The 16,405-nt window shown below is 33.6% G+C and overlaps 2 protein-coding genes across 2 annotated transcripts; both read left to right on the top strand.

Moving 5' to 3' along the window:
• The first annotated feature begins 3,060 nt into the window (after positions 1-3,060).
• Positions 3,061-5,717, top strand: LOC107802373 (uncharacterized). The gene is made up of 2 exons (XM_016625856.2): positions 3,061-4,851; positions 4,948-5,717. Exons 1-2 carry the CDS (start codon positions 4,651-4,653, stop codon positions 5,410-5,412), a joined length of 666 nt encoding a protein of 221 aa, XP_016481342.2. The 5' UTR covers positions 3,061-4,650; the 3' UTR covers positions 5,413-5,717.
• A 127-nt stretch (positions 5,718-5,844) lies between these two features.
• LOC142178018 (uncharacterized) lies at positions 5,845-7,241 on the top strand. Its single transcript, XM_075247335.1, has 3 exons — positions 5,845-5,980; positions 6,374-6,417; positions 6,519-7,241. The coding sequence occupies exons 1-3, from the start codon at positions 5,845-5,847 to the stop codon at positions 7,239-7,241; spliced, it is 903 nt and encodes a 300-aa protein (XP_075103436.1).
• The last annotated feature ends 9,164 nt before the right edge of the window (positions 7,242-16,405 follow it).

Here is a 16,405-nt window from a genome sequence, read left to right as displayed (position 1 = left end):
ATTTCTCTACGGACTTTCAAATAATATTCCGAACACGCTCCTAAGCCCAAAATCACCATACGGAGCTATTGGAATCATCAAAATTCAAATTTGAGGTCGTTTATACATAGGTCCATATCCGGTCCACTTTTCTAACTTAAAATTTTAATTATGAGACTAAGTGTCTCATTTCACTCCGAGTTCCTTCCGGACCCGAACCAACTAACCCGATAAGTCATAAATCAATTGCAAGATATAAATTAAACAGTAAATGGGGGAACATGGTTATAATATTCAAAACGATCGGTCGGGTCGTTACATTCACGATCCAATTTCACCTATAGATCGTGATGGCGCCCAACATCACAGCTAGGCAAGTCAACTAGTGATTTAAAAACATATTCATTTTATTTTAAAAATTATCCGAGTAATTAAACTCTTATTACTTGCAAGAATTAGAAAATATAAAAGATCTGGTAAATTAAAAACCAAGAAAAATAATTAAATCCAAAATTCTATTAGTGTGTGCCAAGACCTGGTGTCACAAGTGTATGAGCATCTAGTAGATTATACAAAATTTCTAAATACTGTCTGAAATAAAATAGACAGAATACAATTACAGAGAGAGGCACTAGTTGCTGCAAAACTGGCAGCTCACCACTAAACCTCTGGGTTGCGTGGATACATGCCGGTAGGTCCTCCTATAGCACATGTTTCAGGTCCTGCATAAAAAGTGCAACAAGCGTAGCATGAGTACGTAAACAATATGTACCCAGTAAGTATCAAGTCTAATATCGAAGAAGTAGTGACGAGAGGTCGACTTTGACACTCACTATGGGTCAATAATATTACCATAGAAATATTTAATTAAACATGATTTTTAGGTGAACAACAATAATTTTCTTAACAAGCAGAAATAATTAATTCCTTAAATTTTAATAATTTTTAATTTATCAATTAGCTTCACAAGCTGCAATTAAAATATCAAGGTATCGTGTAATTATTATTATTAGGCACGATTTCTGCCAAGGTCGTACGACCCGATCCAGAGTGTCGTGTACACTGCCGAGGGACGTGCGGCACGATCCATAGATGCATCTATACTGCTGAGGCGTTCGGTCCGCTCCACAATAAGAGAGGACATTTTCTTATGAACCTCCGGAATGAGAAGTTATTATAAAACTAACACATAGGATGTTCAATTTCTATTAACAATTAAATACTTTACACAAAATTCAAGTATATGAAGTTTCAATCTTTTACTATTTCCTCTAACAATTTACAATACAATTCCAGTAATTTAATTAAATAAAAGATGCAATTATCACAAGTAATTAATGATTTGAGTCCTAAACTACCCGGACATAGCATAATTAGTAGCTACGCACGGATTCTCGTCACCTCGTGCGTACGTAGCCCCCATAATTAGCAATAATTATTAATTTAGATCACCTACGGGGTAAATTCCATCTTACAAGGTTAGACAAGAGACTTACCTTGTCTCAATTGTCCACTTCCCGATCAAAATGTCATGTAAAAATCCCAATTCGGTGCCGAAAAATCCGAAACTATAGAAATATTATATAAAATAATTAATACATACTCAATAATTAGAAATTAGACTATTAAATTAATTACTCAACCCAAAACGGTAAATTTTTTAAAATTCACCTCGGGCCCACGTGCCCGGATTCCGGAAATATTCGGAGGAAATCGTAACCCATAATCTCAAGAACTCAACTATACAATCTCCATCCAATTCCATAACCATTTTCGTGGTTAAAATCTCATTTTTATAAAAATCTAGGTTTTTCATCCAAACCCTTGATTTTCAAAATTTACAGGTTATAATCTACCCATAATCTATGTATTTAACTCAAAGTGTGCACAATTAACTTACCTTCAAGTTGCTAGTTTAAATCCCCGCTCAAAAAACTCCAAAATGGTCCAAGAATGGAAAAAATGGGCTCAAAAATGGCTGAGCCCCGATTTTAACCCATTTTGCCAAGTAGTGGTTTCGCATTTGCGGCTCCACATCTGCGAAAAAGGCGTCGCAGATGCGGCTTCCCCCTAAGTCGGCCTTGTCCGCTTCTGTGACTTGTACATCGCATCTGCGATGCGTTTATGCGGCTTGTACTTGGGCATATGCGCTCCTTGTGCTTCTGCGGTGTCCTCCACGCACCTGCGGCTGGCCAAGCGCAGGTGCGGTTGCAGCAGAAGTTGGAAGCTTCAGTTGCTGCTCCAAAGTCCAAAATCGATTCGAGCCTCGTCCGGTTAACACCCGAGGCCTCGGGGGCCCGCCCGAACATACCAACAAGTTTGAAATCATAAAACGGACTCGCTCGAATCCTCGGAACGTGTAAAACAATATCAAAACTAATAATCATACCCCAAACCAAATTGATTTAACTTAGAAATTTCAAATTCTTTAAACTTACTCCGGACGCGCCGAAATATACTTATACTACTCATAATGATACCAAATTTTGCGTGCAAGTCTTAAATCACCATACAGAACTATTCCCAGGCTCAGAATTCCAAACGGACTTCAATTACTCCAAAACCTACTCCAAACCAAATTTAAAGAACCTTAAACCTTTAAATAGTTGATTTTCACTATTAAGCACTGAAACGGTCCCGCATTGTCCAAAACCCGATTCAAACATACGCCCAAGTCCAAAATCATCATACGAACCTATTGGAACCATAAAATCTCAATTCCGAGGTCGTTTTCTCAAAATGTTGACCGAAGTCAAACTTGGCCTTTAAAAGTCAAATTAAGGAACCAAGTATTCCGATTCCAACCCGAACACTTTCAAATCCCGAACGAACCGTCCCCGCAAGTCATAAATTAGTAAAACAACATACATGAAGTTTTATTTAGGAAACCGGGGTCCTAAAAGTCAAAATGACAGGTTGGGTCATTACAAGTTAGCCAAAAACAATTCAGCTGATCACTAACCTCTATCTAAGGTTTATAATTTATCATAATATACATTCTTAGAGCCTGTTTGGATGGGCTTAATTAAGCACTTTTTAACTTTTAGTAGTGTTTGGCAACCACCTTACTTTGACCAAAGATATTACATTCTTATCCCTTATAATTTTTCTTAATTTCGAAATTACCCCTCAGTAAAAAAAAAAACCTAAAACACACGATATCTTTCTTTTCTCTCTTCTTGTTGCAGACTCTGCGTTCTTCTTCCTCTTCTTGTTGCAGACTCTCCCCAACTTCAGCTCCAATTTGAAAGCCTCTTCAGTCCAGTAAGTTTAATCTTCCTGTTGAATTTCAATTCCTAGTGTGTTTTCAAAGTTTTGGATTAATTGCAATGGCAAACCCCCTTTTTATTTGGCTTTTCCTTGGGTTTTGACATGAATCTGTGACTAATTATTTGGCTTTTTCTTGGATTAATTTCAACTCTGTCAGCCAAAAAAGTTTCAATCAATGAAATTTTGGGTACAATGAATATAGTGTTCAGTCACCCAAAAACTTTTGTTGATAAAAAGTAGTATTATAGTGGTTGTTTTCTTTTCTTTCTCGTATAAATGTAGTATAAAAATCGGCTCTGCGTCGTATTAGCCGTCTTATTGCTAGTAAAGTGCTGAGTATCTCAAACAACACAATTTTTTCAAAAGTTGTTTCTTGACTTTTATTTGCTTTTTTATTTTCATGAGTTGCATATGTGTGGTCATTGATTGTACTGTTTCAGCCTTGTGTTTCTGTAGAGTAGCAGCCAGATTTTGTGGAATCATCTGCATGATCCATCACATTTTGTTTAAGAAGTTGTAATAGAAATTATAATTAAAAAGGAGACAAAGATGAAGAGATACAACTGTTACATAGCCACGCAATATCTATTTAGTCGATGTTAGGTATATATATATATATATATAAGCTAAATATTATCGAAAGAAAATAAAGAATTAGCTTACAAGCTAAGCATTTAGTGAGCAAAAGAAATATGTTCAGCCATTAGAAAAGGTATTTAAAACAAATCAGGGAAACCAACCAGCATGCTCTGACTCTTTTGTAGCATTGGAGATGCACCTACCTGTAGGAAGAAATTAATTTTTGTGAGGCAGGTATATCAATATGTGTGTACATATATATATATCAACTGCATTGCAATTCAAAAAGCTAGTTGTGGTTGGTTATATGAAATTATGAATCCTCTGAATCTATTAGACTACTTTTATGTTGGCCATCAACTTACCATAACTGACCTCCTTTATTTGGGCCTAGGAGTGGCTGTGCTTTGCAAACTAACATAAATATGTGTGGTCATTGATTGTAGTTTTCAGCCTTGTGTTTCTGTACGGAGGTTTCAATTTAAAATAAGCTTTAAAACTTCATAATATATGTCACTTAGAGTAGCAAAATAATCTGTATTTCACCAAATGTATTTGTTTCAATTGTTGCCTTCTTTAGTTCATCACGGAGCCTCAAAGCAAACACCTAAAGGCATTCTTTCTATCAAACACAAGGCTCTTTTAGGCTCTCTTTATGCAACTTCAGTCTTAGCTTCTTCGTTGTCCTACTTTCTTCAGATTATTTACATTCAATTATGCCGGATAATGCTAAGTGGGACGATGATACACATATTATATTTCTTGATTTGTGTGAGCAAGAGGTTAGAAAAGAAAATATACCAAACACTTACTTAAATAAATATGGGTGGAAAAGTATTGTTGACGAGTTCCGTAAGAAGACGGGAAAAGACTATGATAAGAAAAATAAAAAATCATTGGGAGTACATGAAAGGCGAATGGACACTTTTTAAGCAGTTGATGAGAGGGGAGACATGTTTAGGATGTGATGCCATGAAAAATACGATTACGGCAGATGATGATTGGTGGGAGCGAAAAATTAAGGTAAATCTCTCACATTATTATATGTGTAATTCTTATTTTTTTCATTGTTAAGTTTATCAGTTTGATTAAAGTAGTTTTGATTTTCTCTTTTTACAGGAGAATACAAAATATAAGAAATTTAGGAACAAAGATCTTTCGCTCATATGGTTTCGCTACGATGCACTGTTTGCTGATGTTGTTGCCACAGGAGAAAGAGCACGTGCAACAAATCAAGAACAATCATCTGGCATTGGACTTAATCTTGATGAAGAAGGAATAAATGTTATTGATGATTGTGACAAAGAACACTTTATTCATCTTAATGATGAAATGGGTGATGCAAGTGATGATCTACAAAATATAAATTCTGTTATATTTTCAGAGTCATCACTAAAAAGACAAAAATCAACTGATGGTGTTAGCACCAGTAGTCAAGTAAGAAAGAGTAAGAAAAGAACAACTGCAACATTAATAAAAGAGGATATACACTCTCTCATAGAGTTTATGTCAAGCAAAAGCACTGCTACATCTCCTGCAGTTGATGAGACATCCATCGAGAAGTGTATTGGCATGTTGGAATAAATTTCTGATATTCTAACTGGGAGTGAAATTTACAGTTTTACTATGAATATGTTCCGCAAGAAAAATAACCGACAGATAGTTTTGGGTCGCAAGTCTTGGTTGGAGTTTAACTATCAGTTATACCTCAAGAAAAATGGATAATGTATCATTGTGGTTGGGTATTTCTAGTATTCCATGTTCTAATATTGTGATTGTATGTGTAAACGTTATTATGATTTTATGTGTAAACTTTATATATTGCTTCTTGTTTAGACGTTCTGATTGTATCATTAAACTTTTATTGAATTAAAACTTCTGTTTGTTGAGCTTCTATTGTTAAGCTTCGGTTAAGCTTACTATTGTTAAGCTTCCCATTACTTTATGTTTGTAAAGTTTTAGTTAAGGTTATGTTTAGAAAGCTTCAGTTAACTTTATGTTTTTATTTTCAGTAAAATGGAGAGTTTGAACTCTAGTGATATAGTAGATCCTTATCCAAGTTATTCGTCAGATGATGAATATGAAAAAGCATTGGAGGAAATACAGAGGGAGCAAGAGGAGAAGGAATGGAAGGCTTTATGTCAAATAGCAGGTAAATTGATTTTGATGTATTATGAAAAATGCCTATGCAAGGAACCTTGCCGTACATTTAGTCGCTCTGGAAATGTATTTATTCAAGAGATATTAAGAGGAAACGAGGCCCGTTGTTATGAAATTTTTTGATTGAGGAAGTCGGTGTTTGTTGATCTATCGAATGACCTAACTGAAAAGTATGGGTTTAAACCCACACTTGGAATGTCTATACACGAGATGTTAGGCATGTTCTTGATGACTTGTGCACATGGAGCTGGAAATCGATAGATACAGGAAATCTTTCAACATTCGGGAGAAACAATTCATAGACACTTTTATAGTGTTTTAAAGGCCATTTGTGAGCTTGCAAGAGATATAATTAGACCACATCAAAATTATAATGATGGTGCAGGAGCTCACAAGCCATGTAATGGTCGATATCTCCCTTTCTTTAGAGTAAGAAATATTTTTACATGATTCTTTTTTATTAAACTTATAACTTAACTTTTATAAGTATTACTAACTTAAGTTAAATTTATACTTGTAAATGTGTGTAGGATTGTATTGGAGCACTTGATGGCATACATGTTAAAGCAAGATTACCGCAAGGTCAAGAGATACAATATATTGGACGTAAAGGTTATCCGACTCAAAATATTCTTGTTATCGTAGATTTTAATATGTGTTTTACATTTGCATGGGTTGGGTGGGAAGGAGCAGCTCACGATAGTCGTATATTTGGTGAGGCCATTTGTAGACCAGAACTCAACTTTTCACGTCGAATTGGAAATAAGTATTATCTAGTTGATGCAGGATATTCGCATATGAATGGATATATGGCTTCATACAAACGAGATAATGTGAGATATCACCTAGCACAATTCCGTCGCGGTGCAACAAGACAATTGCGAGAACCAAGAGGGCAAATTGAAAAATTTAACTATTTGCATTCTTCTTGTAGAAATATTGTAGAGCGCACATTTGGGGTTTGGAAAGCAACATGGTCTATTTTGCGAGACATGTCTTTCTATCACATTGACACTCAAAGAGATATCGTACTTGCTACTATGGCTATTCATAACTATATTAGAAAGAAATGCAATATGGATGATGCATTCCGAACAGCTGAGAATGAGAGATATGTTCCATCTGTTGATCCTGATGTTAGTACATCTTTGAGAGCTAATAAAAATATAAATGCGGAAAATATGGAAGAGCAAAGTGATCTTGTTTGGATGGGTCTTCGCGATTTGATTGCCAATGAAATTTGGGAAGCTTGATACTTGTAGTTGTATGAATCTTTTAAAACACTAATATTTATTATTTTACATTCCAATTGAGAAATGTTATTTTGTTTCGTTCTCTTGAAATATGTATATAATTAAGTGGTTGAAATTAGAACGATTGAAATTAAAGAATAGTAATACTTGATTTATTGAAATTAAAGAGTAGTAGGACTTGATTTCAACATAGATATTCAATTCGAACTATAATAACACTAAGTTAAGATCTAAAGTTAAATCACTGTCATGTGTGATTTGTGTCATCCAGCTCAACTGTTGAGGGTTCATAAATCAGTGTTATGAAAATTTGATGCAATGATTTTATATTCTGAATCTTTATTAGTTAGAGAAACAAATTATTTTTATTTCCTCTTTTGTACAAACTAAAAATGAGCGTTCAAGAACTATATTTGTAAAAACTATCTTAAGTAATCATTTAAATTGAAATTAAATTAAAATATAAATTATTTTTTATTTGCATTAATTATATAAATAAAATATATTGTAGTAATCAGCTCCTTTATAATGTTAATAATTTTAAGGATATTTCTGTCTTTTTAACAAAAAGAAGTTCTTACCCGCACTTGTTTACCAAACACTTTAATAACGTTTTTTAAGATTCAGCACTTTTATCCAAACAGGTAACTGCTTATTTATAAAACAAGTTTCAGTACTTAAAAGCTACTTTTTCCAGTTAATCCAAACGGGCTCTTAATCTAAGAAAAAAAGGATATTACAAATCTAAAGAAGATAAAATTTTAAAGTGAGATAAATAATTTATCCACTATATTTATGTTAAGTTGCTAAATGGGAGGGTACAAAAAAAAATGGACATGTAAATAAGAAAAGGAGAAAAGGTACACGGTATTACTGTTCAAATTATAATATCATTACCATTTGAACTTTTATGATTATTTTCAATGTCAAATAAACATTTCAAAGTACAACTGCTCAACTGGATTTAATTCTAGCACTTAATGAAAAAGGTCTATAAAAAGAAATAATAGAATTGATACTCCTTTAGAAATATTTGTTTCTACATTTCCAAATCCATTTCTAATGACATATTTCTTTTTATGTTAAAGGAAGACATCACATCTTATTTAATACTATTAAGTAATGAATTGTCATTGAAGAAAAATGCAAACTTTATGGTTATGCACAAGTTGATGAGGTTTAATAAATTTGGGACCTTTTTTTTCTTAAATTTAACACGCTAAGAAATTACTAAAATGTGTTGTCTAAGAATTTTGTGCTACAAATAAGACTACTTATTATTATGCTGAAAAAGATTTATTGTAAATTTTAAATTAGAATGTGAGAAAAAATAACACACAAACACAAAGAAAAAGCAAATTGATGAAATATTGGTAACCTTTTTACTCCTTTTTCCTTGATGTTTAATTCCAATAAATTAAGTTTAAAATTATATGGTTAATTCAGAAATGCAATAATTTTTATTGATTAAAGATGCATATGAAGTTTTTATTTTAAAATATATTATTTAAATTGACATGAATAGTCTTACAAAGCAGTCGAAGTAATACAATTAAGGAAATACCAACAACAACAACAGAAAGGCTGTTTCCGATAGACCCTCGGCATCCTTCCCTCCAAGAACTCCCCACCTTGCTCTTGGGGTGACTCGAACTCACAACCTCTTGGTTGGAAGTAGAGGATGCTTACCATCGGAGCAATCCAGCTTGACAGCAATATATATCAAAGAAGGAAAATCTAGAGAACCAGAACGTAGGGTCCCTTAAAATAGGGGGGCATATAAAGTAGGAAAAATAAGTGGTGACATGGCCAAACTGGTCCTTAGTCTCTTTGTTCCCTCATAAATCCACGTGCCTTTCTTTGGAAAACGTAAGAGTCCACTCAATTCTTTGTTTCCTTACACATACATTGATATTTAATTTATCCACCTTGAAATATGAATCCTAAATTGGATAGATTTATTTTTGAATAATTTTGTGACCGTTTCGTTTCATACGAATTTCTATAGGAAATATAGTAGTAATAAATTGATCATTAAATTATTATATATGTAGTAGGATATTTTGTTTATGCTAATAAAATGTTTGCATATATTAGATCAACTAATCAAATCAGATTTTAGATTACAATTATTTATTTAAAATATTTCAAAAGGTTGAGAAAAATTAATCATTAACAGTCAAAACAGATTAGTACAGCATCACAATCTTAACGCACAATTTTTTAACATTATTATTAAGGGGTCGTTTGATTTAAAAAAAAACAGCAATACACTTAGTGTAATCTTACAAGTAGGATCTGTGGAGAGTATTATGTACGCAAACCTTATACTTATCTTGAGTAAGTAAAGATGTTGTTTCCGATAAACCATCGGCTCAAAAAAATAAAATCATAATAGTTTAAAAGGAAATACAATAACGAAGAATTTAGTTTAATGGACTAGGAGAAATACAAATATTGCATAAACTAATCAATGTTTAATCAGAGATATTAGGAAGAAAAAAATTAAGCATAAATATTGCATTATTTAACCTATTTCCAACAATATCATAACTGACATTTGTGAAGTTCATAGATCTTACCAGCATAAGGTCTGGTACAAGTTAAGTGACGATCAATTAAAATAAAATGAATTGAAAAAAATTAAAATAAAATAAACCCAACACATAGGCATATTATAAAAATTGATCGAGCCATAAGAAAATCATGCATTTTAATGCATGAGCACTAAAGGAGAATGACTTAAATAAATTTAATATTTCCGGAAAAAATATTTCGGCATAAACCACTTTTTAAATCACTATTATTTAGTGACTATTAACTTTCTATAGCTATCATATACATAATTATTTCCTATAACTATTATTTAGTTGTTACAATAGTGTATTCATATGTATTCGCGTTGTTGTATTTATGAATACAACAACAAAAAGCGCCTAAAATCAAGGTAGTTCAGTTGTACGCGCATGTATTCACATGTATTCATGAATACAACAGTAAAAAGCGCCTAAAAACAGGGTGGTCCAGTTGTACGTGCATGTATTCACATGTATTCGCGTTGTTGTATTCATGAATACAGCAGTAAAAAGTGCCTAAAATCAGGACAGTCTAGCCGTATGGGCATGTATTCACGTGTATTCGCGCCATGTATTCATGAATACAACAACAAAAAACGCCTAAAATCAGGGCAGACCAACTGTACACGCATGTATTCGCGCCATGTATTCATGAATACAGTAACAACAATCCCTTAAAATAGGTATGTCCAGCTGTCAAATAGAGAGGAAAAACATAAATAGCTTATTTCATGCCTCAATGGTAGTATATACCATACAATACTTATTTTGCTATAAAATATAAAAAGTAGCTATAGAAAATAATATTTTAAAATAATTTTGGCTTATAATAAATAGGGTGTATACCTTTACTATAGGAGGTAAAATTTCCATTAAAGAATACCTAATGGCTGCCCTATTCTACTGGAAGGGTTTGAAAGATGATGTTCAACAATATGTCAAAGATTGTGATATTACTCCCTCCGATCCATAATAAGTGACTTTTTGGCATTTAACACACCCCTTAAAAAAATATTAACTCCCGAAAGAAACTGATATTTTGACTAAATTACCCTTAATTAAAATTTGCACATTGTTAATTTGATATATAAGGAGTAAATAAGGGAATATTTTGAAAAAATAAAGCTAATTACTTGTCGATTATGTAAAAGAATATTTAGTACTTGAATGATGACCAAAAAACTATAATAAAAATAAATTATGTAACAAAACCATTTAATAAGTACCGATAAGAATAAGAGATTCATGGTTAAATTTGATATTTGAGCCACCCATTAATAAGTAATAAATACAAAAAAAAGAGTAATAAATACTTAAAGTTAAAAATGGACAAATAACTTGCAGAAGAAAAAATTAACAATACGTAAAACTTGTAGGCCAACTATACTAAATTATTGGGCTCGTGCGCCTGCTTTCCAAGGGGGAAGTGCACAGTTAGCCTGTAATAAGATATGTATTTATTTTTAAGTCATTGTTTAAAATGTCTTTAGAGACTCTTTTAATAAAGTTTTATCTGTTTGGACGAAAATACCCTTCTGTTATAATTCGCTGAAATCTACGCGGATATATTGCAGAGAACTTCGCTCAAATTAAGGACCAAGTATCCTTAATTTTTGAACTTCCAACTCTAAGTTCATGACCAAGTATCCTTAACTTATGAGCTTGTTACGGTAAGTTCATGACTAGCTGTCCTTAATTTATGAGTTTGTAAGTCTAAGTTTAGGACTACATGTCCTTAACTTTTGAACTTGTAACTCTAAGTTCAGGACTACATGTCCTTAATTTTTAAACTTGGAACTCGAAGTTCAAGACTACCTAACCTTAATTTATGTGCTTGTAAGTCTAAGTTAAGGACTACCTGTCCTTAATTTTTTTTTTTGTAACTCTAAGTTAAGGACCAAGTGTCCTTAATTTTTGAACTTCCAACTCTAAGTTCAGGACCAAGTGTCCTTAAGTTATGAGCTTATTACTGTAAGTTTAGGACTAGCTGTCCTTAATTTATGAGTTTGTAAGTCTAAGTTAAGGACTACCTGTCCTTAGTTTTTGAGCTTGTAACTCTAAGTTTAGGACTACATGTCTTTATCATTTGAACTTGTAACTCGAAATTCAGGACTACATGCCCTTATTTTTTGAACTTGAAACTCTAAGTTCAAGACTACCTGTGAATACAATATAAATATTTAATATTTTTTGTATGTTTACAGAGTTGGATTTATTTTGCAGGATTTGTTGAACATGTTCTTCATAGATGTATACAAGCCAATTCCAAACAAGTACAACTTGGTATTAGCTATGTTGTGGCGTACTTGAGAAGGTGAAAGTTGTTCACTACTCTGCGGTGGGGTCAAAGCCACGGAGGTACAGTGGCAAGAAAGAGAACATGGAAAGAAAAGAGATAAAAGAAAGGATAACATCATCTTTTCATATTAATTTTAATAAATTAGTGACTAGTTTTACCCAGCATTAAAAATACTGAATAAAAAATAAATATTACTGTAAAAAATAGCTATCCCATTTATTTCTACTCATCTAAGGGTATTTAAATCATTTGTCATACAATTGGACAATAAAGAATCTTATTGTAGCCGCTTCAACAATAGTTTTGTGTTTGGACTATTTTACCCTTCTGCTTTGGACTGAGTTACGCCAGTTTTTTTCCTTACCTGTCGTCAGGCTTTTGCTTGGCGTCAAAAGCTAATCTACCATCTAAATGCCAAGTGGCACGTCCTTAATTGGATGAGCTTTCCAATTTTTTAATTGTGTTTTTTTCGTACACTGTCTCTGATTCCTAATTATCAAGAAAAAAAAAAAACTTTGGAAAATGTGCCCTTACACCATCAAGAGCAAAGGAGTCCGGAACCAAAATATAATTTTTTGGACTCAAACGACGAAACTAGGTGAAAAAATTACTTACTATAATTTTATATATATCGTGATTATTTATCATATTATACGTTAACGACAACTTTATCTGTTAAAGTATAGCGCATATAATATATGCATTATATTTAATATTTATGTTATAATATATTGACTGCATACGACATCAATGACATGCATTATCCATCCTTCCCTTCTCTCCTTATTTTTCTTTCTCTCTTGCATTATATAGAAGTAGTATTTGTTTCACTTAAAGCAAAATTTGTCTTTTTGTTCACCAATTCCGTAGAAAAAATGCAACGCCGTTCACCTGGTTTCTGGTAATGATTAGTTTTTGGGATCTGAATTGATAATATTGGGCCACAAGCTATGGCCCACATCCATTTCGTTTGACCATATAGCTACGTGTCATCATTCTAACTCACATTCAATAAAATATTATTTTCACTTTTTTCAACTTTTTTGTTTTTAGCCAATTTCTCTTTACTACTACTATAACTACTATAATCTTCTTCCACTTTTAAAAACCATAAGGCGTTTTAGAAAATTTTGTTATACCCCTTGAGTTTAAAGAAGAACAAAAGTAAAGCAGAGAATTTTACATCCTATCTCAAATAACCGACAAATGACATGATCGGGTGTATATATAAGCTTATGAGATATATGCGGTATTACTACTTCTTAATAAGGGGAATACAGGCACATCAAGGTGTAACAACCCGATCGATCGTTTTAAGTATTACAAACTCATTTTTTCATTTACTATTTAATTTATACTTTATAGTTTTTTTATGACCTACCGGATTAATTAGTTCGGGTTCGGTGAGGTTTTGGAATGAATTGGAATACTTAGTTCTAAGGTTTAAAGCTTAAGTTAAAATAGTAACCGGATGTCGACTTATGTATAAACGACCCCAAAATAGAGTTTTGATGATTCCAATAACTACATATGGTGATTTTGGACTTAGGAGCGTGCCTGAAAAATTATTTGGAAGTCCGCAGTGGAATTTGGCTTGAAATGGCGAAAATTGAATTTTTCGGAAAATTTGACCGGGGAGTTGACTTTTTAGTATCATGGTCGGAATTCAGTTCTGAAAATTTTTATAACTCTGTTATGTCATTTATGACTTGTGTGCAAAATTTGAAGTCATTCCGGATTGATTTGATGTGTTTCGGTACAAGATATAGAATTTGAAAGTTTAAAATTCATAGATTTTGATTTAAGGTGCGATTCGACGTTTTGATGTTGTTTGATTTGATTTGAGGCCACGAATAGGTCCGTTTTAGGTTATGGAACTTGTTGGTATATTTGAACGGGATCCCAAGTGGCTCGGTCAGTTTCAGGATGAGTTTTGAGCGAGTCCGGGCATTTCGGCACTTTAATATTGTTCTGGAACTTTTGGAAAAGTACGGACCGCACAATTTTGAGTGCGGGCGCACTTCAGAGGAAAACTGCGGACCGCACAATTTTGTGTGCGACCACACTTCAGGGGTTGTGCATGTTCGATGTTGCGACTTCGGAGGCTTATATCTTTTAGTCTACAAAGAATTTGGAGATGATTTAAAAATCAAAGTTGTAGCCCTTTGAATCTAGTTTCCAGAAAGATATAGACTTAATCATTTGGACATTTGTACAGAAAGTTATGGGCATGTTAATGAAGCCTAGTAAGTTGTCACACTTAAGTGCAAATTGTGTGGCCGCAAAACTTGAAAATCTGCGGCAGCACTTCAAAATGTGCGGACCGCACATTGGGAGATCAGACGCGGTACTATATAACCGAGGGTTAGGGTATTATTTCTCATTTGGACGTTGGGAGCTCGATTTGTGATGATTTTTCGTGGGATTTTTAAGAAATTCATCGGGGTAAGTAATTCTAACTCGGATTTGGTTAACATACATGAATATATCATTATTTTCATCATTCAATTAGTAGTTTGAGATAGAAATTTAGGGAAAATTGTAGAAATTTCATAAAATAAATTTTGAAATTTGAATGTCGGTTCGAAGTCGGATTTGAATGAAACTAGTATGGTTGGACTCGTAATTGAACGAGTTGTCAGATTTTGTGAGTTTTGTCAGATTCTGAGGCATGGGCCCCACGGGCGATTTTTAAGTGCAAGTTTAGATTTTGTTGGAAAATTAATATTTTCCTATGAAATTAATTCCTGTAATTTGTATTGACTGAAACGAATTAATTGTGACTAGATACGAGCCTTTAAGAGGCAAATTTGCGAGGCAAAGGCATATCGGAGTAAAGAATTATACGGTTTGAGGTAAGTAACTCGTCTAATCTTGGAGCTGAGGGTATGAACCCTAAATATACGTATTATGTGAATTATTTGGAGGTGACGGGCGTGTGGGTATGCACTATAGAAATTTTGACGTAACTGGTTCCGTGAAATTTTGTAATCAAATAATCTTGGCATTTTCTATGTAGTTTTATGTGTTAAAGAAATTGAGCTGAGAATCATATTAAAAATCATGCTGAGACTTTGTGCCTGTATTATTGAGACCCACAAAGGTCATATTGATGTTGAATTATTTGTTTAAATTGAAATTTCATACTTAGTCATGTTCATTCATTTCATATCATCTCTCACTCTCTGTTGCTATTTATTGATTCATCATATCATCATTTTGGGCTAGTTCCATGACATTGTGAGCCCAAGAGACTGGAGAGATTGATGGCTGAGTGAGGTCGATAGCCTGATTGAGAGGATAATCATGGGATCGGGCTACACACCGCAGTACTCCATATTGGCTTTATATAATTTATTATTATGGAATCAGGCTGCACGCCACAGCAAGCCAGATTGGCTTATTATAGCACGTGAGTTGTCCGTGTGGATCCAGATATTATACCATAGTACGTGAGTTGTCCGTGCGAATCCAAATATTAATACAATAGCATGTGAGTTATCCGTGCAGCACGCGAGTTGTACGTGCAGATTATAGCGCTTGAGCTGAAGGAGCCCCTCCGGAGTCTGTACACCCCCCATGACCGTAGGTACCTACTGCGTGCGAGTGCCGAGTACCGAGTACCTAGTGCCGAGTGTCGAGCGATTGGGAGGATTGAGTGACTGGGAGGACTGAGTGAAATGATACTCTGAGAGTATGCATATGATTTTATCACTGAGTTGCATCGCATTGACATACACATTTGACATACATTCATAGAGATGCATTTTTCTCATGTTGTACGGTATCATGTCATTTATGACTTCTCACACATACTGGCCTATGGGCACAATGATGCATTTTTCACTGGCTATCTGGAAAGAAAAAAAAGAAACATATTATTTATTGCGGAAAGGATTATTTTTTGGAAAAAATATTGTTTTCAAACTTCATGTGTTTGGCAACTTCGGTAAACGATTTGGGTTTTTCACCGATATACTTGAAAAGAAGGCCTATTTTTCAGAAATCATGATTAAACTGAGCATTTTATCTCTGAGTTACTTCTTTTATTACTTGGTTTACGTTGTTATGGACTGTTGTTGGCTATTGGTGTTGGACCCGACCTTTGTTCCAGCTCGTCACTACTTTCAACCTAAGGTTAGGATTGTTACTTATTGAGTACATGGGGTCGGTTGTACTCATACTACACTTCTGCACCTACCGTGCAGATAATGGATGTTGATGTTGCTGTGATCGATGTGAGCTAGATTTGGAGACGTACATGTGTTCCGGTCGTAGCTGCCTCTTGT

Source organism: Nicotiana tabacum, chromosome 24 (genome assembly GCF_000715075.1).
Source record: "Nicotiana tabacum cultivar K326 chromosome 24, ASM71507v2, whole genome shotgun sequence".
NCBI lineage: Eukaryota > Viridiplantae > Streptophyta > Magnoliopsida > Solanales > Solanaceae > Nicotiana > Nicotiana tabacum.
The sequence above is the reverse complement of the archived record's forward strand: the minus strand, read 5'-3'. Positions and strand labels throughout refer to the sequence as shown.